At 45.0% G+C, this 24,324-nt stretch overlaps 2 protein-coding genes and 1 long non-coding RNA gene across 4 annotated transcripts in view; 2 read left to right on the top strand and 1 right to left on the bottom strand.

Annotated features, from left to right (window-relative positions):
- Positions 1-87: 87 nt before the first annotated feature.
- Positions 88-5,033, bottom strand: LOC132247287 (uncharacterized). Of its 2 annotated transcripts, none has more exons than XM_059720161.1 (2): positions 4,976-5,033; positions 88-301 (listed from the first exon to the last, which is right to left on the bottom strand). In XM_059720161.1, the coding sequence occupies exon 2, from the start codon at positions 277-279 to the stop codon at positions 88-90; it is 192 nt and encodes a 63-aa protein (XP_059576144.1). In that variant the 5' UTR covers positions 280-301; positions 4,976-5,033. The 2 variants fall into 2 exon arrangements, with proteins under 2 accessions (XP_059576144.1, XP_059576141.1); XM_059720158.1 differs by lacking the exon at positions 4,976-5,033 and adding an exon at positions 4,766-4,850.
- Positions 4,679-24,324, top strand: part of SLX4IP (SLX4 interacting protein) — a 143,153-nt gene continuing 123,507 nt past the window's right edge. Inside the window, 1 exon segment of the mRNA XM_059720157.1 lies at positions 4,679-4,957. Within this exon segment, the coding sequence (XP_059576140.1) occupies positions 4,694-4,957 (264 nt within the window). The 5' untranslated portion in view covers positions 4,679-4,693.
- Positions 5,397-23,169, top strand: LOC132247313 (uncharacterized). The gene is made up of 4 exons (XR_009458626.1): positions 5,397-5,749; positions 15,349-15,403; positions 19,705-19,781; positions 21,760-23,169. It is a non-coding gene; the product is annotated as an uncharacterized LOC132247313 (long non-coding RNA).

The following is a 24,324-nucleotide window of genomic DNA, read 5'->3' as shown; positions in this document are numbered from 1 at the left end:
GTTAAGTATAATTTATATGACAAAACTATATTAAGGGCTTTAGCTCTGGCTGGATAGGAAACTCACCTGTCATACACTGCAGCACCCCTATTTTCCTTGATTTTTGCTGTCCTGCTGCATCACGTGCGTCACAATACCAGGTTCTTGGTCCAAGTCCTCTCTCTTCATTTTGAAAATAGGATTGGACTGGATGTTATACCACCCCCAGTGTATCAGAACAAGGCTTGGTCCCATAACAATCAAAACTTTGTAGTTCTTCCAAATCGTTTTTAGGCCCATAATATAATACTTGCCTCTACCTCTGTAAAGATAATTGATCATTTTAAATATATTCAGAAATGCTTTTTCCCCAAGCCAGTGTAATAGCAAAGTACAGCCAAACCTGAACGTTAACAACTTTAACTGCAGTGCAGCATGCCAAATGATTAAGAACACAAAGTGACAGAAGGAAGCCTTGCTTCATGAACTTAAAAAAAAAAAAGTCTTTAAAAATAAGCCCTATTCAGATCTCTTAAAATGAAATGGTAATTGCTATAGTTGCTTCAGATTTATGGCATGCTAAATCTTTAAAAAAACAGCACCTACTCCATGGTTTATCCCTGTAATTTCCAAAGGGTGTACTGTGGCAAACTAGTGTACTGCAAGAGTGGCAGAAGTGTATCATGAAAAACAATATTTTATCAGTATTAGATCTGGCCTGCAGGCTCCTTACAGGTCTGGCAATTTGGCTGTGGGGGAGCAATAGTGATTATCACTGCCACTGCTCTTGTACAGCTAAATTTCCAAGCTCCATGTAGTGGGATCAGACCCATGGCCAAGCCACAGACCAAACTGGAACCGCTTGTCCAGCCCATGGGGCCAAAAGGTTGGGTACCACGGCATAAGTCTTACACACACACACACACACAGACCTATAGCTATCATTATACACATCAATATTAGGGGTACACCGATAGAGATTTGGGGGGCTGATACCGATAGCTGATTTTTAAGGAGGCATATTGTCCGATCCCAATCCCATTTCTGATACAGTATGGAAAGCTGTGTGCAGCTGGTAAGTCTGCTGTGGTGGAAGGGGAGTGGGGAAGGAAGGGGTGTGTCGGGGGGCAGATCAAGGCTCCTGCGGTGAGGGAGGGATTGGGGCTGGGGCAGGGGCAAGCGCTGCCCAGCCGGGGCGGGTGGCTTCTGCTGTTGGGCACACCCCAGGATGGCACAGGAAGTAGGGGGTCACGTGACCCAGATCTGCATGGGGCACAAGTGGGGTGGGCTGCAGCTGTGGGCTGGGCCCAGGACTGGGTGGCAGTGCTGGTGTGACAGCTGAAATTATGTTTGTGTGATAAAGGTGCTTGCTGAAGGCTCTAGGAAGATTAGACCAAGTGTTTTTCTGTCATTTGTTTAGATATTAAGCTTTATGTTGTTGCTAAGAGCCTAATTAAAGTTTAAGCTGTAGTAAGGCCTTGTATAAAGTAAGGCCTAGTAAATGAGCAAAGCCTTGAAGTAGCAAGGCCCTGTGGCGTAGTTAAAATGAACCTTATCAAAAGAATGCAAGGCTTGTACTGCTATTGGTCAGCGTAAGGACAGTTGAAGTAAAAAGAATCTGAATGGCTGTAAATTATCAGTACAGTTCAGAAGTTATAAACTGGCTGAAACATCCAGAAATCATTCAGAAGGAAGATACAGCTCTGTGAAAAGGATTAATTAACTGCTGACCTGGATCAGTGGGCCCGTGGATCTCGAAGAGCCCAAGGACTGAATACCAGGGTCCTTCCCGGTACCTCTCAGACAGCACTGATCAGCAACACCTGACTTCACTGAGCTTTGTGGAAAGAGAAACTTGTCGTACATCAGGCATCAGAGGGGACTGCCGATAAGTTGCCGATGTGAATTATTTTTGTCTGTTGTTGTTTGTCTTGTTACTATGTATAGTTGTGTTTGTGTTAAGTCAATAAACCTTTCTTACCTTTCTACCCCCCGACCACACACAATCAATCCCGAACCCTCTGCTGGCAGCTGGGAGGAGGGCTATGGGTGGGGCTACGGCAAATTTTTGTGGGGCTTGCCCCAACTCTGTTCCCTCCCTCACTGCAGGGGTCTTGATCTGCCCTCCACGGCCCTTGTCTCCCTGCTTCCCTTCTACCACACCAGATTTATCAGCTGCACACAGCTTTCCATGCTTCCAGGCTGCGCTTCTTGCTGCCTATGTGGTGCACTGCAGTTGCGTGTATGCATGGCCATTTATCAGCCAAATTATCAGCCACATCAGGCTGATTTCCGAAACAGTCCATTTTCTTTATATCAGTGCCCATCTGATATCAGACCAATGTATTGGTGCACCTCTAATCAATATTGATGTGCACCTACCATATCTATACTTAATATTAAATATAGATATCTAAATCTAATATATCTACACTGGATTGGATATAGATAGATGTACATAGATCTAGATATATGTTACATATACATATCTATATATTTATCTATAACTACCTAAATCGATCTATTTATACCTATCTGTATTTATACACACACACTTCTATATGTTTATGTATGTGTGGGTATATGTTATATCAGGGGTGGGCAATTATTTTGGGCAGAGGGCTGCTTACTGAGTTTTGGCAAGCCATCGAGGGCCACATGACCGGCAGCCAGGGGCAGATAAATATTAATTTTCTAAATTTTTTAGGGGCCCCGTGGGCTGGATAAAAGGGCTTGGCAGCCGCATCCGGCCCGCGGGCTGCATTTTGCCCATCCCTGTGTTAGATCCATCCCCCGCCCCAACAATAGGAACATAGAAAATGAGAGCTGGAAGGGACCTCAGGAAAAGATCTTGTCCAGGTGTGGGCAAAATACAGCCCAGAGGCATCTAGTCCAGGTGGATGGGTTAATTCTATTTGGTCCATGGGCAGGTGGTGGCTCTGGCTCCTGCACCGTGTCGGGCAGGTGGACAGGGCTGCTTCTGCTCAGTGCCAGCAGAGGCTGGGGATGGAGCCCCTCGGGCCCAAGAGTGGCTCGCCCAGGGCCTCTGGAGGTGGAGCCACCACACGCACTGCTTGCCTGTTGACCAGAAAGAATCAATAGGCAAGCCCTGGGCGAGCTTTGCTCATGTGTTGGGAACTTTGACTCTGGTTGCTACGTGGTACTGGAGAGACAGGTGGGCAGGCCTGCTTTCACTCAGCGTCCCCCATGGCACCAGTGGAGGCCAGAGCCAGAGTTGCTGGGGCCTGAGCATGGCACATCCAGCTTCTGCCCACAGGTGATAGAGCCTGGACATGGGCCTCTGTGCTCTCCCACCCTGCCCCAACCAGTCATCAGGGCTCTTGGGAACCATGGGATCAGGATAAGCACATGCACAACCCAGGAGCCCCGATGGCAGGAAGGGACAGCACAGAGGCCCACAGCCAGAGACCATCCCCCACAGGCAGAGGCTGGATCTGGCTGGAAGCAGCCTTTGTGCAGCATCCCCAGATTGTGCCAGCCTGTGCTGTGCTTGTGCAGCCATATGGTGCCTCTCCTCTGCCCCGGCAGCCAGCTGGGGCCATCTACCTGAAGTAGCAGGTATCTGCCAGATCCTTGAATACGGTTCTCCTCTCCCTGGCACCAGAGGCACAGCCAGTACCAGGGGAAGGGACCCCAAACTCAGTAGACTGGCCTGGCCCAGCTATGTGATCCAGCTGTGGATGCAGTTGGCAGGCACTGGGTCCAAACAAAGGGAAACACGGGACGGTGGAGAGGCCTGGGGCATGCTACAGCTCCTGCTCCGGTGCCAGCCCTGACCTGGATGTAGGGTGTGGGTGGCCTTTAACAGCCAACTAGGTCATCCCAGTCTGGCTAGGTCTTAAAGAGTTGAGAGAAGTGCTGGTGGCACTTCTGGGTTTGCTGCCAGTGGCACTTTTGGGCTTGCAGTCAGCAATCAGCCGCTGAAGGACTCCCCCAGTTGGTGACTGGCCACTGGGGCCCCCCCAGAATCAGGAGGCACCAGTCACCCATGTGTATGTATATAGATATTTATACTCTAGCTATAGATCTATGATAGATAGATAGCTCTTCCTCGCTCTGTCTTTCTACATGATATAGACAGGTACACGTAAGGAGATAAATAGATGGATAGGTACCTGTACGTCACACATAGGTAGAGACACCCCTCTCCACCCTTCTGGAAGCAGAAGTGTAGCGCGCGACTTATTTGAACCCAAGACCAACACCCTCCCCAGTCTGGCCACTCAGGCCCAGGCTGCCTACCCAGCCCTCTTCTGTACAATGCCGCTGTTCTCTGGCGGCTGCAGCACAGCACCCAGCAGCTTCACCCTGGAGCAGCGTTGCCAGGTCTGAAACATGAAATTATTGCATTGGAAGCTCAAAACGGTCGTATTTGCTGAAGTTACTGTACACTGAAAACTATGCAAATAAATCCTCTTCTTCTTTACTTCTAACTGCTCACTGTAACTCGCCAGTGAGTGAGAACTGAGACAAAGTTGAAGCATTTAAAAAAAATAATTTCGAGGCAATGCACAGAGCAAGCCCAGAAGTCTATTCTGACTCCCTGAGAGGGACTTTCGCACTTGCTGCGTGAACAAACTGCCTCAAAAACGAACCTATGCTTTGAATACTTTTATTACGGCTGATATTATCGTATAAATACGGTAATTATCCTACACCCGGCAACACTGCCCCGGAGGGGGCGCCCCTGCCGATGTCACGGGCGTCAAGCGCCTCGCCCCCAGACCCCCGCACGGGGCAACCAACCGCCTGCCCCCGGCCTCACCTTGGCTCACGCGCCGCCGCCCGAGGTGGAGAAGAGCAACAGCAGCGGCGCGAGGCAAGGAGCGCTAAGCCGCAACAGGGGACCTTCCGGGGGGGTAAGAGGCGTCCCAGCCAAACGCCTGTCTGGCCGCCCGAAATGCTTTGCGCCGCACCCACAGAGCCCCGGAAAACGCCGCGCCCACAGGAAAGAATGGTGAGGCCCTGCAGCTACCTATGCCATCCGCGGCCCAGCGCGGAGGGGCAGATACCGGCATCTAAGCTACCCTTTCCCTGCCCGTGACGTCACAATTTAGTAACTCGCAATAATTTTGCATACTAGCACGCCCTCGGCGTGGGAAGCCCTCCCCTTTCTTCTTCCTTATTGGCTCTACCGGGTCACGTGACCCGGAAGGCGGGAGGAAGCCCGGGCCTCGGTTTTCACAGCTCGCCGAGCTAGGGGGCAGTGGAAGAGGGTTCACGCCCACCATTTTAGAGTCAGGCAAGGAAGCCGCCCCGGGGGCGGCCATGTTCGATTGGGGCGCAGAATCTAAACGCGGCGGCCATTTTGAAGGAGGGCGAAGGAGCGGCGGGAAGCAAGGACGGAGCGGGGCGGGACTTGGCGGGCGCCAGCGCGTGAGTAGGAGCCGCGGCGCCGGGGCGGAGTCTGCGGGCGCGGGCTGCTGCTTGCCGGAACTCCCTTGGTGCTCCCTCCAACCAGGGTGGCTCCGGGGAGCCCCCCCACCCTCAACCGCGTGGCGTAATCCTGTTACGCCACACCTGGCCGTTGCTATGGGCGGGGGAATATAGGGTCAGAGGAAAGTGGGGCTGGAAGGGGCCTCGTGGCGTCATCGAGGCAGGGGCGTGGCTCCCTCTTGGGCGGGGCTGCTTGGCCCCGTGTTGGTGTATGTCGGGGTGAAGCTGCGCTGCCAGGTCTTAAATACGAAATTATTGTATTGGAAGCTCAAAGTGATTGTATTTGCTGAACTGTCGTCCACTGAAAAAATAGGTAGATAACTATGCAAATAAGTCATGTTTTTTACTTTATATTGCTCACTGTCACACTTGAGTTGAGTGAGGACTGGGTCATCAAAGTCTACGTTTCTTTATTTGGAGGCAAGCCATCATAAGAGAGTGCTGAGAACGGGCTAAGATCGAGCGTAGGGAGTATCTGAAGTCCCGGACTAAAGAGTCAGATGGAGGAGGCTTGCCTGTAGTATCTGGGGGCATTTGAAGCCCCAAACCTGCCAATGGATTTGGGAGTAGCTGAAGCGCCAGGGGGATAGGTCTGGGACGGAGGGCGCTCACCAGTTGTAGCGCCATACACACTGTTTAGAGCGACTTTAGTTCTGCCTGCTCAATCAGTATGGTTTTTGGAACAAATGAGTTGCGCTCAGCCAATATGATCTGGAACTGATTTGGCTAATTTGGCCTGGAACGCAAAAAATATACATATTAGAGGTGCATTGATATATTGGTCTGATATAGGATCAGCAACAATATAAAGGAAATTGATTGCATCGGAAACTGGCCTGATGTGGCCAATAATTTGGCCGATAAATGGCTGTGCACGCGCACAGTCGCAGCGCAGCACGTAGGCAGCAAGGAGTGCAGCCCAGCAGTGTGGAGAGCTGTGTGCAGCTGATAAGTTTGGTGTGGTGGAAGCGGAGTAGGGAGGCAAATCAGTGCCCCCCCACGGTGAGGAACCAGTGGAGCAGGGGCTGGGGCAGGTGGTGCCTAGCCAGAGCGGAGCACGGGATGGAGCCACGGCTCATCTGGGAGGCGTGGGGTGGAAGGGCAGCTCCTGCTGCTGTGCACGTCCCAGGAGAACACGGGGTGGTGGGGTGTGTGCCCCAGATCTGTACTGGGGGCAGGCTCTTCCTGGCGTGTGGAGCCTAAACTCCCAGCACATGGGGGCTGCTCTGGGGGCAGGCAAAAGTGGCACTGGGAGAGGGGTTACGGAGGCGGGGTACAGACACCCCAAATTTCGCCATAGCTCCCCTGTAGTCCCCTCCCAGCACCATCACTGCCTGCCCCAAACGCAGCCCCCAAGCACTGGGAAGAGCCCAGGGCCACTCCAGCCTGCAGCTGTAGCCCCACCCACTGCATGCTCTCCCAAGGTATGCACAGTGGTAGGAGTCCTCGCCACAGCCCCTGGATGAGCCCTGGCTCTGTCCCCTGCCCCGCCTCAGCTGGGCAGCACCTGCCGCATCTCCGCTCCTCTCCCTCCCTCCCTCCCTCCCTCCCTCCCTCACCATAGGGGCCTTGATCTGCCCCCCCCCCAATGCCCTTTCCCTCTCTTCTCCCCTTCCACCAAGACAAACTTACCAGTTGCACGCAGCTGTATTGGAAATTGGATCGGTATTGGCTGATTATGCCTCCTTAAAAATCGGCTGTCGGTATTGCCTCACCTAATATATGTCAGTTAAGACTCCCTGAGAGTGACTTGGGTTTTGCATATGCTGCATCAATTAGCTGCCTCAGATTACTGTAGATTTTGAACACTTTTTCTGTTCTGATCATACATTGTACAAGGGTTGAAATTACCATATAAATATGCTAATTATCGCACACCTGGCAACACTGGGGTGAAGGGGGAGAGCATGGGGCAGCGTGGAGGGCAGGGCAGCATTGCACTTCTAGGGACCTAGCGCTGGCATCACTAGCTTGTCCTTGCTTTGTGGCAATGTCAGGCTTCTGCATGGTGAAAACCCCCCCAATAAAAAGCTCACTCATTCACCTGCTGAGGGCTGTCCAGGGCAGTCTGCGAGTGGTCGCTGAGGCCCCTCGGGCTGGTCGGAGCGGTTGCTGGAGTTGCTGCATTGGTGCTGCTCAGGACGCCTAGTGGTCAAGCCTGCCATGGATTTTAGGGCAGGGGCAAAGGTTTAGGGTAGGGGGTTTGGTGGCTGTGGTCACTCCCTGGGCTTCAGAGTTGCTGCCCCCACTCTTGCAAGATGTGTCATCCAGCCCACAAAAAGTTCCATAGTCCCAATTCAGCTACAGGGCCAAATGAGTTGGACCACCCTCCTGTCCTATGCCAAAATGTTTCAGACTAGTGATTCCCAGCTGTGTTGGCAGTCATGTAAATGAGACTTGGCATTTTTTCTGCTGTGTGGCCTAGTGTGTTCAGGGGAGTGTGCCCCAAGGTGTGAGGAGATAAGCAGATAAAGCAGTGGGTTGTCTCTGCCTGGACAGTCCCCTACCCCTACTGCCCAGCCCCTCTGCAAGGAGGTAAGCACTAGGGCTGTGTGAAATGGCACCGTTCCATTTCAACGGAACAGTGTTTCGTTTCGAGTTTCAATTTGAAATGGCTGTTCTGTTCCGTTTTGCCCGTAGGCTATAATGGAGAGGCTCAAATGAGCCTATAACTTTGTTATTTGTGGACTGATTTGGATGAAACTTGCAGGAATGGTAGCCCCTTCCAAGGGCACGAAGCCTGCCAAGTGTCAAGGAGATAGGTGCAGGGGTTTTGGGGAAACTGCACCTCAAGCTGCAGACAAGCAAAACTTGTGACATGGGTGACACTGTGTGTGTTAAGGCACAGCAGGGTGAAAGCTGCAGGTACGCTAGCCCCTGCTGGGGCCACAAAGCCTGCCAGCTGTCAAGGAGCTATGTGCAGGAGGAGTCTGGGGTCTGGGGCCCTGCACCTCTAGCTGCTGACAAGCAAAACTGGAACATGCAGCTCATAAGTGACACCAAGGCAGAAAGCAGGGCAGTTCAAACAATGCAGCCTTTTATGCAGTTTTCCAATTCCAGTGTTCTGGGGAAAGGATGGAAAGAGACCTCAGGAAAGGATAACAGTCACTGGCCAGCTACACAGTCAATGAGAGCGCTCCTTCCCCCCTCTTCCCCCTCCGTCTCCGTATTTTAGTTTCTGTTTCCCTGCAGGCAAGCCCAACTTGAGCTTCGAAGCTCAAAACATTTCGAAATTTTTGAAATGTTTTGACTTGCCTCATTTCGTTTCGAGGCTGTTTCAAAGCTCTCTTTCGTTTAGATTTAGCTGTTTCAAGCTTGAAACGAGTCGAAACAACGTCGAAATGAAACTGCTGGTGAAATTTCGCACAGCTGTAGTAAGCACTGTAATATATACATTCACTTTTGAAATTGGGTACCACTCAATTCCCAAAAGTTATGGAGGTGTACCTTGAGTCCAAACATGTAGAGAACCACTGCATAACGGGTATGACTTGACCTACAGTATTGACTTTGACTATTTTCCAAGCACTGCTGGATAGGAATTGTGTAAAAAACAAACAAACACACAAAAAATTCCCCCCCCCCCAAAAAAAAAACAACAACAAAGAAAAAAAGAGGTTTCAATGCTTGCATTAGGAACTGGACTAGGTCTATTGAAGTCAGGAGTGTGCAAACCTTTGTGGTTCCTGTTGTTTGAAAGATAAATGTTTCCAAAATCAAAAGCATTGCTTGAATGAATACACATTTACATACAAATAAATAAATGTTTAAGTGTAATAATTTGCTGTGGTTGGTATTGACCTTTTGTGGATGTGGGAATCCAGAGGGATTCTAACCATCAGCCAGGGAGCGTAGACAGTACCTTATGAATCAAGTAACCTGTTACATAAACCAAATAGCAAATTGTGAATGCATGCTATAAAATTGTACTTTGTACAAATAACCCCTGTACATCCATTTGTACAAATTAAAAGGTATTTGCATGATTAAAGTGCAAATAAATTATTATTGATATTAAACTGAGACCCCAAATGATACGTACACATAGTAAGAGAAAGTCTTAAATCCAAAGAATTTACAGTTTAAATGGCCAAAGCAGATAAAGGGCAGGAGAGGAAGCAGAGGCTCAGTAAAGTGAAATGGCTTGCCTATAGTCACACAGTGCATCAGCAGGAGAGCCAAGTATAGAGCCCAGGACTGATTCCCAGTGTGGGAATCCATTGTCTGCTGGGCCGCACTAGTTTAAAGCAGCCAAATAATTAGACTAGCTCTGCTTTTAATCGAAGGTGAAGGAATTTGTATTAGCTGGTTAAGTTTTCCAAAGGTTCTTATGCTGCATAGCTCTCCTTCCCTTCCAACCCTTTTATTTTAGGCAAGTTGGAGGTCTGACTACATAAATTTACAAAATTCATACCCATTTAAATAAAAACACTACATCTTGACTTTTTTCTTTTTTTTTTTAAATATATACCTCTCTAAATATTTTTTTTGTGGGTGGTGCTCTGCCTTTGACTCTCAATCTCTACAGTGCACAAAGTTCACTTGACAGGTGTAGACAAGCTTGTGACACACACAGTATTTCCTGGAAATAATTTTTTGTCTCAAAAGGGCAGCGGTTATAATAGATCCCACCCTCTTGTGTCTTCTGCAGCCTGGGAAATCCCAAAGCTGAGTGTTTTATGGATTGTTGGCCTCTCTCCATTTACAGGGGAGGAACATTTCAGCCTTGCTGGGTGGGCTCAGAATCCCCTTGTGTCTCAAGAGCTGACCTATTTTTTCACTGCTGTCAGAGGAGTGGCTCTTAAGAGCTTATGCAGTAGTAGTGATATTTTCTTTCTGTTTAGCTAACTACTTTTATTTTTCTAAGTTCTTGGGATTCATTTACCTTAATTTTTAATTCTGTCTTCTGCTTCTCTTCTGTCGACTTGAGTGGGAAGAGAATAGAGCTTTTCAGCAAACAAGGCCGTTTAAGCCTCACGTAATTGCAACTTGATTTGGTGGATATTGTGGGAAGACTCTTCTCATGTTTTTTTTTTCACTCCACTGTTTTATAATTTTCATTTTAGGCAGGAATATATGTCTGTCATAAGTCATGGAAGGGTGGTCTTGGGTAATATTTGCATTGGCGTGCTGTAAGTCTAAAGGGCTTTTCTATTGTCAGAACATCTTCATGAGCTGAACAGAATCCCACATCCTTCTACTGTTCTGCAACAACATTGTAGGAACGCATTGTGCTGACACCACCACCAAGATCTAGTTCATGGGAATTAGATGAGAGCATGCCTCTTTGTGCTTTCTGGGATGCATAGAAATTCAGTGAAGGAAAGCTACTCCTGCCTGTGTGTGCATGCACGTGTGTGTGTGCATGCACGTGTGTGTGTGTGTGTGAGATTTTAACAGTTTCCTTTTCTCCCTAGATAGCACTACTATAAGAAGTAGGGCAGAAGCATAATTCTTCTGACAGAGCTGTTCCTTTAATTCACTAGGCAACACCATGGTTGGCTTTTAAGCCTTTATGCTTCAAAGATTAACTATTCTTCTCACCCCTAAATTCAATTCCCTGGATTTCTACAAGCTGGATGACTTGGCTCCATGGGCCAGTTGTTTGACACCTAGCCAGCTTCCATTTCAGAGTTGAATGCAAACAATCATGTTGCTGTTGATGTCAAATTTACTTTTAAACAATTACTTTTGAAAGGGCACTAATTTTAAATGCCCTTTCCTTTAGTATAAGTGACATCAGAGGGAACTTGGTGGAAGCCTATAAGTATGTAAGGGGAACATATCAGTGACTAGGAGAGCATCTAGTCACCAGGGCTCCCCAGGGGAAGACTAGGACTAAAGGTCATAAATTGCTAGAAGACTGCTTTAGATTAGACATAATGAAAAACTTCTTTACACCTCAAGTGTCCAGGGTTTGGAGTAGACTCCCCCCAGAGGTGGTACAATCATCTACTTTGGATATCTTCAAAAAATGTCTGGATGCTCACCATGTCTGGATGCTGGGTCATCCAATCCCAGCAGTCTTTCCTGCCCAAGCACAGGTGGTGGGGCTGGACCTGATGATCTCAAGAGGTCCCTTCCAACCCTTAACATCTATGAATCTATAAACCTTTGGTTTAGATTCTTAAAACAAAGAATATTGAAAAACTAGCTTTGTTCTCACTATTTATGATTCTTTGTTTACTAGGCATGTTTCTTTCATTTGGCCCAAGAAATTCATTTATTGGCCCAGTTCATTATCCCTTAGCCAAGGAAATCAACGCAGTATGAGAGAAGTTTCTTTTGACTAGGGCAGGGGGTTCAAACTCACTTTGTGATCTGGGCCATATCCAGTCTGCAGAGTTTCTTGCAGACTTAGACCAGTCTGGGGCTCACAGCAGTAGTGGTGGCTCTGATACAGGGTGTACAGTGCAGCTACAGATCCTGCCAAGTGTCCCATGCCAGGACTAGAGCTGCTGCCACTTCTGTGTGCCCTGTTCCACAGTGGCCGCTCAGGCTTTAGGCATGGGGCAGGCAGCAGTGGCAGCAGCTCCAGCATGGAGCAGCAGTGGGGTTGGTAGCCAAGGAACTAGTGCCACAACAGTAGCAACAGGTAAAGTGGTTGGAGGGTGACTGGGACTGTATCATCCCTTTGCTCGTTATCCTGCAGGTGATCACTGTGTCTCCTAGGACCCAAGGACCCGGGATTCTGTAGTAGGCCACATCCCCTGGCCACGCCCTCCAGTTTCCAGTGGCTTCCTGGTAGTTTGGTGGTCTGGAAAAAGCTGTTCTGCACACTTGTATGTTTGACACCCCTGGGCTAGGGTAGTGAATTGTGCTCTAATCTGTTTTGTGTATGTGACTATTATGATTATTTCAAGTTTGAGATACAGTGCTGCATATCAGGGGTTTAAACCCAACTTTCTGGAAGAGCATAAGGTATAAAGGGGCAATTGTAAGTGCATTAACAAAATTTTTCTTATTGGTAATTTTTTTCCCCATTTCTTAGGGGTTAACGCTCATGGAAGCAGAGCTGATTTGTACTTAAAACAGATCTGAGATTGGCTAAAAGTGACTTGTTATTCCTAAATGGATCTTCTCTTATCTTGTACACTTCTTAATAGTGGAATGAGGATAATGACTATGCTTTGAATATTTGTGTCGTGCCTGACAGCAGATGCAAAGAGTTCAGATGTAGACTTCATCTCAAAATCTTGGCAATTTCATCACCCAGTTGGTTGGAGTAAATTGAAAAAAAAAAAAAAAGAGAGAGGACATACATCTACGTCTGGTGTCCTCTTTTCACCTTTACAACAGAGATCTCCTCCTGCCAATGTTTGAGTTTCTTCTCTTTCCTAGCTCATTAAGCCATTAACATTTCAGAAAGCATTGGCACATACACATTTATTCCTTGCTGTCTGATGTTCTGTATGTATCAGGGGCAACACCTTACAGGGTGGTTACATGCTTCTTTGGTTAGCAGGGGTGGGCAAAATGGTGGATCTGATGGGCAGTCAGACTTCATTTCCCAGCAGCCCCTGCCTCACTGGGCACTGGCACATGTGTGGGTACTGGTGGGGATGAGTGAGTGCTCCATTACTCTTTGTGCCACCACTGACCCCATGCCACCGCCAATCACCCTGCCATTGCCATGGGATCTGGAGCTGACTCCCAGAGCTCCTTGCTGTCCAGAATTGGCCTGGGAGTGACAGTGAGTTTGACACCACTATCCTGTATGCATATTAGGAACTGCAGGCCAGAAAAACTCATCTGAGGTTTGACGTGGGCTGCTGCTGTCACTTTTCCCCATGCCCCAGCAGTTAGTCTCTTTGACAGGTGCCCCACCCCTTGGTTGCCATCTTGGGACTGGAAGTCCTCCCCCTAACCCTTGACTTTTGCCACCAAATGTCCCTCTCCTTGCCCCCAGAAGTACTTCTTTTGGGAGGGGGGTTTGCCATCTTGAAACTGGAATAAAAACAAATTATAGTAGATGTTTGATTTTTAGTATATAACATTTTAATTTTATTTCAAAAAATATTTTTGTCTTGATTTGTGTGTGCTTGTGTAGTGTGTATAGAGGGGATTGCATAATAGCTCAAACTGGTATCTTACTCTTGTATATCGTGATGAGCTGTCGGGGGGGTGGCTGGGTGGGGGAGTATGGGGTTTGTAGGGGGTTGTGGGGGGGTGTATGTGGGGTGTAGATGTTTGTGGGGGGGTGTGGGTAGGTGGTGGTAGATGAATAGGTGTGGGGGTGGGGGGCATGGGGTGTGTTGGGGGGGATATGTGGGGGGTATGTGTGGGTGGGTATGGGGTGAATGTGGGTGTGTGGCTAGTGGGTGTGGGGTGTGCCTGGTGGGTGTTGGATTCCATGACTGTTATGGTGTGTGTGTAAGGTAAGGTGTGCGTGGGGGTCCCCCCCCTACAAACACTGCCCCCCTCACCCCTCCATTGCACAGAGCCCCTGCTGCGAGCAGCAGGCAGTGGGCCCTCGGGGCACTCATGGTCCATGGTAGCTAGAACCCCTGGCAGTGTGCAGTTCTAGTGAGCTCCAGGAGTGCACATGGCTGGGCCATGAGCTCCATCACACGGGGCTCACATGCAGTTCCCAGGTTTTGCCCGAGCCGTGCGCCGCCGGGGAGAGCCCTGTGTGATGAAACTGGTGGTACAGGCCATGGGGCTTAGCCAGGGTGATGGGGAGAGGGGCAGAGTCAGCCCGGCTCCATAGCGCAGAGCTTTCTGCCATTCCCCATGACCTGCACGTGGCAGGGAGTGGGGTCGGGCCACCAGCTCCACTATGTGGGGCTCCCCCTGGAGGCTCACAGCTTGGGTTGAGAACCCAGGAACTGCATGTGAGCCCTGGAGGTCCCACACAATGGAGCCAGGTTGAGTCTATGCTCCTGCTGGTCTGGGCTCTGTGTTCCTGTCACCCTGCCCAGTGCCTCTGCTGGTATCTGCCCCGGGGCACCGGCATGGGTGCCGTGCTCCTGCCAAGCTGCTGCTTTTCTCCTGCCTGCCGCTGCTTCACTCCCGCCCGCCCACTCGTGGGCACTTCCCTCCCACCTGCCACCACTGCTGCTACTTCCCACCTGCCCGCTCCCGCCACAACCACCTCCGCTCCCCCCCACCTGCCACTGCCACCACTTCCCCTCCTGCCACCACCACCCTTTCCCTACCTGTTGCCCTGTACCTACCTGTGAGGCCAGGGTCTGGGCCATTCCATGGGCAAGGGTGGGAGTGCAGTACGCACTGCTCCCATGGAAGTGAGCAGGGCTCGGCACCATGTGAACACAGCAGGGGCAGCCCCGGGGATGGGTCTGATGCTGTGACTTGGTAGGCACCCGCCTGTGGGCTCAATGAAATCTTCTGGCAGGCCAAATGCGGCCTGTAGGCTGTATTTTGACTGCTTCTGTCCTAGACTATGTTACATGAATCTTCTTTAGAACACTGAATTTTGGTTTTCATCAGGGATGAAAAGATTCATTTAATTTTGGGGTTGTGTATTGTGAGGGGATCAGAACTGCAGGTGGTGAAAAGAAGCTTCTGGAGTGAAGTAAAAATTGCCCAGGTTTTGCATGATCTAATTTCAGTGTTTTTTGAGTTGCAGTGCTCACCAAAAGCTTCCTATACAATGAGATAGACCTATCTGTGTCTTAGCCCCCACCTGAAAATAGGTGTGAATTACCTCAGGAAGAAGCATTGTGATGATAAATACATTGACCATTGTGAGATGCTCAAATATTATGATAATGGGACTACTAAAAGTACAAGTAATTAATTAGATCCGGGTGCTTTGCTTTGCTTACTGCAAATAAAATAACACTAGCATTGAAAAAAAGAGATTAGCCCTATATTTGTTGCCATTGGCATGTAGATATAAAATCTTTTCTGATGCTGAACTTTTTTTTTTTTTTTTGTAACATTTTATAGGCTCCATATGCATTTTGAACTAACAGTCATGGCATCCAACAAGTTTGTTATTAAGGTAAGTAAAGCGTCATAGCTTTCATAATAAACCCTATTAACCTGATCATCTTGAATATGCAGCAAGGCTATATTTTCATTTGATTTAAATATCAGTCATGAATGCCCTTGTAGAGTTTAGGTCATTATAACACATTTCCTTTCTTGGCATTTCTCATACACAAGAAGGAATCTATATTTATGATAGCAAAATGCAGTTGATGTACCAGGTGCAACCCTGAACCTAGGCAATGTACCAATATTGGAGGTTTTGTCCTTTTAGATGAAATTGTTAATAACTTTATAGCTGATAGCTAATGAGTCAGGAACTGCTAAATGACACAATTATCAATAAGATAGTTTTACCTATCCAGATTAAAAACATGTTCTCCCATGACTACCTGATTCCTGAAATTCTTCCTGCACTCTACAGGGGATAATAATCACTCTCCCTTTTGATAGGTCTTGATCTTCCAGTAATTGGGTTTGTCTGCTACCCCTGGGAATTTCTCTTCTCTCTAACTTCACAGCTGTAACCATTGTTCTTAATAATCTCTGTGCAGGCTTAACTCCTGAGATCCCATGAACTGCTTGCATGCAAAACTTGTCTAACTTTATCCCAACCATGCAGGTAGTCAGTAAAAAGATATCACTCACAAAAATCCTTGCCTCTTGCATAATTCCTGGAATGTCATAGTTACAACATCACTGTAACAACCCGAATTATTTATGTAATTCTCAGATCCTTCAATCTTTAGTCAGGGAGTAATCATGCTCACGGTTTAACTTTCTTTGTGGTCAGTTATTATTTCTTTATACTTTTTCTCCTAATTACTATTTTTCTCTCTTTCTGCTGTCACTTTTTTTAGGTCTTGATTTTTATTAACAAACTGTAAAACATTAATTGCAAAGTGAGCCACAAGGGCTGCCTTATCCAAATATCTGAGGATTAATGCTGTTTTTATTGCAGTATGTTATGAACAGCATTGTATAGTTCAACTCACCTGTAAACAATTTCAGCTCCTTAATTGCACTTTTTTCCTGCATGGCTTTGGCCTAATCAGGCAGTGGGAATGTAAAAAACATGCATCCTTATCTGCTTCTATTTCCAGATTGTCTCCTTGTTTTTGCTTGAATCACTCCACTCAGGCTAGTTTAGACATTTCATACAGTTCTGGGAGATTAGAACAGGACATTGCCCTGTGAAGAAATTTTTTGTCCAAGAATATTGTTTTTCCATGAATATTTTATGTTTTCCCATTTTAGACAGATTTGTTTTTTTTTGGAGGGCTGCTAGAAAATATTTATGGTTGTCTAGGCTGTGGAAGTTGCCAAATTGACCAACTAGTTAGATGCACATCTTTAGCATGTCATAGTTGATATCCTGAGTTTATACTGCTAGTACCTTACAATATAGTAGCAACAGAAACTGTAGGGGAAGCCAGTAGTTTGTTCAGCTGAATCTTCCTGATCTCACCAACATCTGCATGAATGCCAAAGTAAATGGCTTGTTTGAATTGGAGTGTCTATGCTAGAGAGGAAGTTCTGAGATCTTTGGTCACTGATCTGCATGCAGTATTATGTAGATTGCCTATCCAGCACAGGCACTGCAGCTCTACCCAGCCATTTACTTTGGCAGTCGTGCTGTTGTAAGTGACATCATGGGAACTCAGCTGAGCAAACTGATGGTTTTTCGTAAGAGTTCTTATTGCTACCCTATTAGTAAGTTACCAGTAGGGAACGCTTAGTATATCAGCCACAGAAGTTTATAGATGAGAGAGATCTAATCCTCTCCTTGTAACACGAGAAAAGCAAAGGCAAATTTGTGGCATATTAAAAATGTTTTTAAAATAAATTTAATATTTTTGGTGTCCAAGAAGATTGTCCAGACTGACAGCAGTGGTATTTAACAGAAACCCAAAAGATCACTTTGATGCACTTAATTTTGCTTGTGCAGAGAGGTTCCCATCATTTTATTTGCTAGCAAAAAGTTTCCATATATATATTATTTTTCTTCCCTGTAGAATAATAAGCAATTACAGAGAAGGGAATTGCTTCCTTTCTCCTTTTTTTAAAGGCTGTATTCCATTTTACTAAGGAAATTTCTCCTTCAGCAGGATCTCTGTTAAGGAGCAGAAATTGTTCCTGCTCCATTATGTGGAGGAGAGTATAAGATACTCTCTGCAATTTGTATTCCTGAGTATAAGATACTCTCTTACACTGCAATTTATAAAGTGTTTCAGGCAAATACTTTGCCAATCTTGCAATAAATATTGAATAAAACCAACATATACCTGGTTTGCTGTGTGCCGGAAAGCTTGCAGAAAAATCTTTTTTTTTTTGTTTTTTTTGGGGGTTTTTTTTTGTTTTTGTTTGTTGCAATGTCTTAGTCTAAAAAAAGGTATTATCTCTGAACCAAGAGTTCTGGAGTTTTACATTTCATTTGCAATGTAGTTTAAAACATCATTACCATGAGTAGTATGTTGATTAGAACCTGGAAGATAGAGCTTATACAGCTTTCATTTATGTTTTTAATAGTGTCAAATGTTATAACTCCTACAGTACTTTGCTTCACAAGAACACAAACATATTTAAAAAGGGCATTCCCAGAAACTTTTGCAATTTTCTGTGATGTAATAGTAGGTTATTTTCAGTAGAGGGAGTAGTTGGTTTACATTTGAAAAGTAATCATAGAGCTCTTTTGGGGAAATTCTTGACAGTAAATGAAATGAAGTAACTGAAGCAGTAAAATCACTTTATACTTTTATTGAGAAAACTGTACTTGAGACCTAAACACACAGTTTTCAATAGCTAGTTGGCTGACGGCCATAGAGTGTTCTGTTGTTTAATTGTTAACATTTAATGTCAGTTAATTAGATTAGCTATTTTCAGTTTTGAGCAATCTTGATACTTCACCACTTCATAATGTGCTATATTGTGGAATCTGAAACCCTGAAAAATCAAGCATATGAATTTAATTACAGTGATGTCTGTGTGTCTATGCTGCTAAAGTATTTTAGTACTATTCTGAGTAAATAAATCTTAACCTTAATTGGTCAGGCTTAAAGCAAATCGTGAGCTGTATACAGACTTTTAAAGATACCACTGGGTTCTTGTTTAAATTTTATGGAAAGATTAAAAAGGAGAGTTGTCCCAAAATTATGTATATTGCATCCATTCAAGCCAAACCGCTAAGCTATACACGGTAAGTCCTGTAGTCATAACAGAAGTGAACCTTATTTACTATTTATTATATATTTGTTTTCATTTGCCAGACCTTCTAAATAAAGATCTGATATGGTAACTTTATGTTTTAGTGAAAACATGATAAAGTAATAAATCTCTCCCTGAAGGGTAGCTTCCTTTCATTTTGGCCTTCTTTGCATTCACAAAAGGAAAGCTCTGTTCTGACTTGGATTAGTAGACCTTCCTGGCCACATACCTGAGATCAGTATAATTGCAATTGTGTTCCTTTGGTGATTCAGATCATCTTGTACCAGATTTTCAAAAGTGTTCTTTGTTTCCAATGGGAACTTTGTTGAGTCCGGGGAGCTCTTTTGGTAATCTAGCCCTTTGTTTTGTCTCTTTTAGATTGCAAACTCCTTGAGGCAGAGAACATATATATCTGCTCAGTACAAAAGCAGACTGTCACTTTGGATATGTCTATGCCACAAAATGAAGGTGTGATGGTGCTAACGTACCTGTACTGAGCTAATCTATCTACCATGAGTTAGAGATGTAGAAGTTCATATTTTAGCACTTGCTAACGACCGTAGTGAGAGCCCAGAAGCCCTGAAGAGATTGTCCTACTTCAGGTTAGCATATACTTACACATATTAAAGTCCAGGCTGCCAGGTCCCATGCTAACTAACTAAACTGTATGTAGAAAGGTAGCACATGCTGCCATCACCCTTCATTTTGCTGTTTAAAGATACCCATTGCTTAATAAATGTAGAAAGTGCCCTTGGTATTTTTAGTCTAAAAATTACCAAAAAAGCCATTGTTAAAAACTCTCCTTTCTGGAACACACCTGTATGTGTTACACAACTTAAAGTATTCTATTTTTGAAAGGAAATGTATTAAAATCTTGATGATCTAATACAAGGAAGAAAAGAGATAAAGAGAAATGTTGTTCTTGTCAGGCTGTATAGTAGGAAAGTGTGAATGTCCAGAAAAGCCTAGAACTATTCAGAACAATAGAGCTTGCTTGCTTGCTTGCTTGCTTTTTCCTGAAGCCTGGTACAGAAAAATTGGAAAATTAGTTGGAGGGGGAGGCAGGAGAATTGCAAAGAAAAAACTTCTATGTGAAATGTTTTCCCGCAGAATGAACTGTAAAAGAAATTGCAGTAAAAATCAAGAAGCTGGCTACCATGAAAGAATTGAGAAGCTTGTTTGTGCCGGTTTGTATAAATCCTCATTTGAATGAAATGTGTGAAACTCATAGTTGGAAGTTCAGAATCAGAAGTGGATCTTTCAGTCCAGATTCTGATTACAGAAATTACAAGGGAAATTAGAGCTATATCACCATTTCCAAGATCATATTTGTAATTTCAGTGTTAAATTGTACTTGTTTGTAGTTTTCCTGCAATTATGACACATAATCTATAGATAATAATGCGCTATTAAAAAACCTGTTTTTTTACTGTAAGATTGGGAAATATACTTATATTTACTTCTTGTCTTTGATATTGTGCTTTTGACTACCTGAATTTCTTCTGTAGCTGTATTTTTCATTAGACTTCTGATTTCTGTGGATATAACCTTACTTTTTATTTATAAGTCAACAGTATTGATATTTTCAGTTGTAAACATTTTATTTTTCTCCATCTTATAGATATTTTAACTAGTGGAAAGGGAAAAAATACATTTAAGTACTGTAGTCTACATCTCCCTCTAATACTAAGTATATTCATCATTGTTCAAAAGTGATTAACTTATTTTATAAATGGACTTTAGCAGTACTTATTCTGTTTTTATATTCTAATTTAAGGTGGTGGAGAAAGCAAGGATAAATATATATATATTTCAAAGATCATTATTTCCCAGATCATTCATTATTGCCCCTGGCTGTCATTACATCTAAGATGTGATAAACCAATTAATTTGGTTCTTTCAATGAATGGCACAATAATAACATGTTCATTCAATTAATGACACAATAAAACAGTGAATAAACCACAAAGTTATTACACAAAAATGTGTATTACCTTTGTGGGTGGGTCCCATCGCTCCATAAATTGAATACGTAGCCGGCAGTGGAGCCTTATCAATTTAACAATTAAAGCTATTTTGCATGTGAAATTAAATGGCTTATTTTAGTTGGGTTATTCTGGCAAAATGTTTTTAATTTAAAAGTTTTACCTTTTTTTCTAAGATTTAAAAAATAGTTTATTTTAAGAATTCCATTCAGTCTAACAATTAAGGTGCCTAAATTCTGTGAGGTGTATTCAAGGTCTTCCTATTTTTAGTTGCACAGTAGGATTCACAGTCAGTTAGCATCTTTGAACCGTTTTCTTAATTGAAGAGATACATTACTTAGTAACTGTCATGCTGAGATGTGGGCAGCCAGCTCTGGGGCCACTTGGGGATAAAGGCACTGACTAGGGCTTGGTAAGCAGAATCTGAGGTCAAACTGTGACCTGGGGCTAGGAGATCAATCTAGGCGTGAAGTCCAGGGGTGAGCTGAGTCAAGAAGCCTGGAGAGTAAATAGAGGGGAAAGTCTACAGACATGCCAAGTTAAGATCCAGAAAGGGCAAAGCTAAGGAGCAAGCCAGAGGGAGCACCAAAATGGTTTTGGGTCAGATCTCCATGTTGCCAAGACATTTCCTGTTCTTGGTCAAGTGTTTATATATGGGAAGAGACCAAGCTGGCCACTGACAGGGAGTGGGCAGGAGGTTAGGTCTCAACAGAGGCTTTACACCATCTTTGACCAACTTAGATGGCTAGCTAAAGGGTGACAGGCCAAGATGGATGGCTGCGCTATCAGGACACAGTCCCAGATTTGAGGCTGTACTCTGACAGTAACATGCTGGATTCCCAGACACTGAGTTCATTTCATAAAGCACTGAGAGGTATGTATAGTCTAGCTGTATTGCAGATAAACTACAGGTTCCCCTTTGCCAACCACGGTTTTGAGTATCCACGCTTCAGAGGAGGGTGGGGTACAGTCTGAAAATACTCGCCATGGCTCCCCTGGCCCTGCTTATGTTTCACCCACTCCCCTTCTTTCCCCCCCCCTCCCCCCCAGCCTTGCTGGTGCCCCTCACCCACAGGCCCTGCCCCCCGAGCTCCGCCAGTTTTGCCAACCATGGTTTTGCCAACCATGGGAACTTTCAGTTGCAGTTACAGTTGCCAAATTCCACTTCTGTCTCATCCAGGTGCTAGATGACCTTCTTGTAACTGCCGCCTTCATGCCAGTTCATGACTAGGAGCTTCCAGACCTCATAATCCTGCTCCCGTCACCATTACCTGGTCACCAAAGGGTGTGAGGAATGTGCTACAAAAGTTATTTTCATGGAAAACGCCTGTACGTGACTTCTTTTATTGTGGAGAAGCTGCTGCATATGAGCTTCCACATGGTTCTTGACAGAATGGGACCTTGATCCAATATCAAGGAGACCAAAACAACTGGGGATCTCATTCCACTTCAAGTTTCATCTGCCTTTGCAGCCATTCAGATTCTAACATCTTCTACCTTCTCTGCCATTGAGGATTTGTAGACCAATGGCTAGGGGCTGGGCAGGCTTATTATAGTAGCGACCTGTACTCACACCATGTCACGGCACCATCAAAGCATATGTGTGGCTTTTCAGGAAGGAAACCATTGCCATCTGCTGTCCTCATCACATCCTGGTGGTGGTGGTGGTGCTGCTTGGTCTGCAGCTACTTATTTGTCAGAAGTACCTCTGCTTATTTCACAGCTAATCTTCCCTGAAGTTCATTCCACTATCTGTCACCTATGGAGGCACTACGTAGCAGTACAGCTCTGCCCTGCAGCCCCACTGTACTAGTTTCTATATAAATACATAGTAAAAATATGGGGGTTTTGTCTCAAATGACTTATCTCTAAGAAGGTGGATGCTAAATAAATGACGAGGAAAAGGAATACATCATACTAACAATATGAGCTCCCCCTCTCTTTTCTTGTTACTGTGCATTTCACTTAGTAGCATAACTAAGGTGGGGCCACTGGGATGGCAACCCTGGGTGCCAACCTTAGTGGTGGGGGAAAGAGGGGCACAGAAAAAGAACTGCTGTTGCTGCATCTGTACAATTGTACCAGTGGCATAGCAGCAGCCAGAAATTGCTGCTGCTTCCACACATCCTTCTGTCCTGGGTTCCTAACGGCCTTGTTATGCCTCTGACTTTATTTTTATTTTTATGGGGTCCGAATTGGAGTGATGTAGAATGGCTTAAGAGGAAATAAGGGATATGAAAAAGAAAACAAGGGACTTTGAGGGTAAAAGAAAGACTTGGACAGCATGATTCAAAACTTGATAAAATTAATGGAAGTCTCCTGACAGATTTCATTAGGTTGTGGATCAGAATTGGAACAAGGATGGAAGAATGAATATAGAGCTGTGAGAGAAAGGATTGTAGCAGAAGAAAAGTAAGGGAAAGGGATAGACAGATATTGGAGCTCATACCAATTATATGAGAACACTTTTGTGGGGTGGAAAAGTCACTGATATGGAGGAAAAGGCTGGTATGACTTGCACTGTCTTTTGTTTTGAGTAATTTAAATAGATTAATGACCTTAAAACAATAAACAATATTTGTTATATCAAGTATGTGTCCCTTCTGCTTCATAATAGCCTCTTTCTATTATATGCTCTGTAAACTGATTCTGGTGTGTTAAGATCCAGTATTCTCCTTTTTTGAGTGTTCATTGATTCATAGATTGATAGATGTAGGGTCGGAAGGGACCTTGTAGATCTTCTAGTCTGACCCCCTGCCCTGGGCAGGAGAGAAAACTGGGCTCAAATGACCCCAGCTAGGTAAACGTCAAGTCTCCTCTTAAAGACCCCCAAGGTAGGAGCCAGCACCACTTCCCTTGGAAGTTGGTTCAAGATCCTAGCCACCCCGACTGTGAACCTAGCCGCCCTGACTGTGAAATTGGGGCATCTTAGCAGAAGGGGAGTAAAGTGAGGAAGACAAGAGGCTGACAGCGCACATAGAATGAAGTAAAAGAGACTTAAATAGACCACAACTTCCTTAAAGTGGTGCTTTAAAGAAATAGTTTCAGTTCTCCAGTAAAAATCAGTTTCTGTGCATATCATGTATGCTACCGTATTTAATGTTCAAACATGACTCTGCAGTATTATTTTTGACTCAACATGCTAACATTTCCTTAAATAGTAGTGGAAAACAGAAGACCGCATTGTACATTTTGCTGTAGTCATTGTAAAACATATGTTTTGAGTCTTGACTACTGTGAAAACCCTTTAAATTGCTGATAAAATGATGAGTCATGGCCACCTGATGAAAATAGATGTATTACCATGGTTCCAGCAACTGTAAAGACCATTTAAATGTTTCACTTCCTAACATTGTTCTTTGCCAATAAGAGAATAAGTGCATCATCATTTTGAACAGTTGACAGCTGCTCAGTTAAGCCACGACAACGTGATTGGCAAAAACTATAAATTCCAAACAGTTTTTTTTAAAGTTTAAGGAACTAAAAATCTCTCTGGAAGTGGAAGAAATCACACTTGCTGTATAACAATGCCACTTGCAGCATTTTCCGATTAAATAACACGAGTTGAATGGTGATAATAATAATAGTGCCTCTTTGTGTCTGTCTAACCAAGCCCTATGGAAGTAGTTGGATCAGAGTATACAGAAATAAACTGGCAACACATTATAGCCTAACTAAGGACTTACCAGGCTGTTCCATGAACAGCCTTAGGTTCATAGGATCAAAGGAAAGTAGGGCTAGAAGG

This window comes from Alligator mississippiensis, chromosome 1, assembly GCF_030867095.1.
Source record: "Alligator mississippiensis isolate rAllMis1 chromosome 1, rAllMis1, whole genome shotgun sequence".
Taxonomy (NCBI): Eukaryota; Metazoa; Chordata; order Crocodylia; family Alligatoridae; genus Alligator; species Alligator mississippiensis.
Note: the sequence above shows the minus strand (reverse complement) of the source record. Positions and strands in the feature narration are given on the sequence as shown.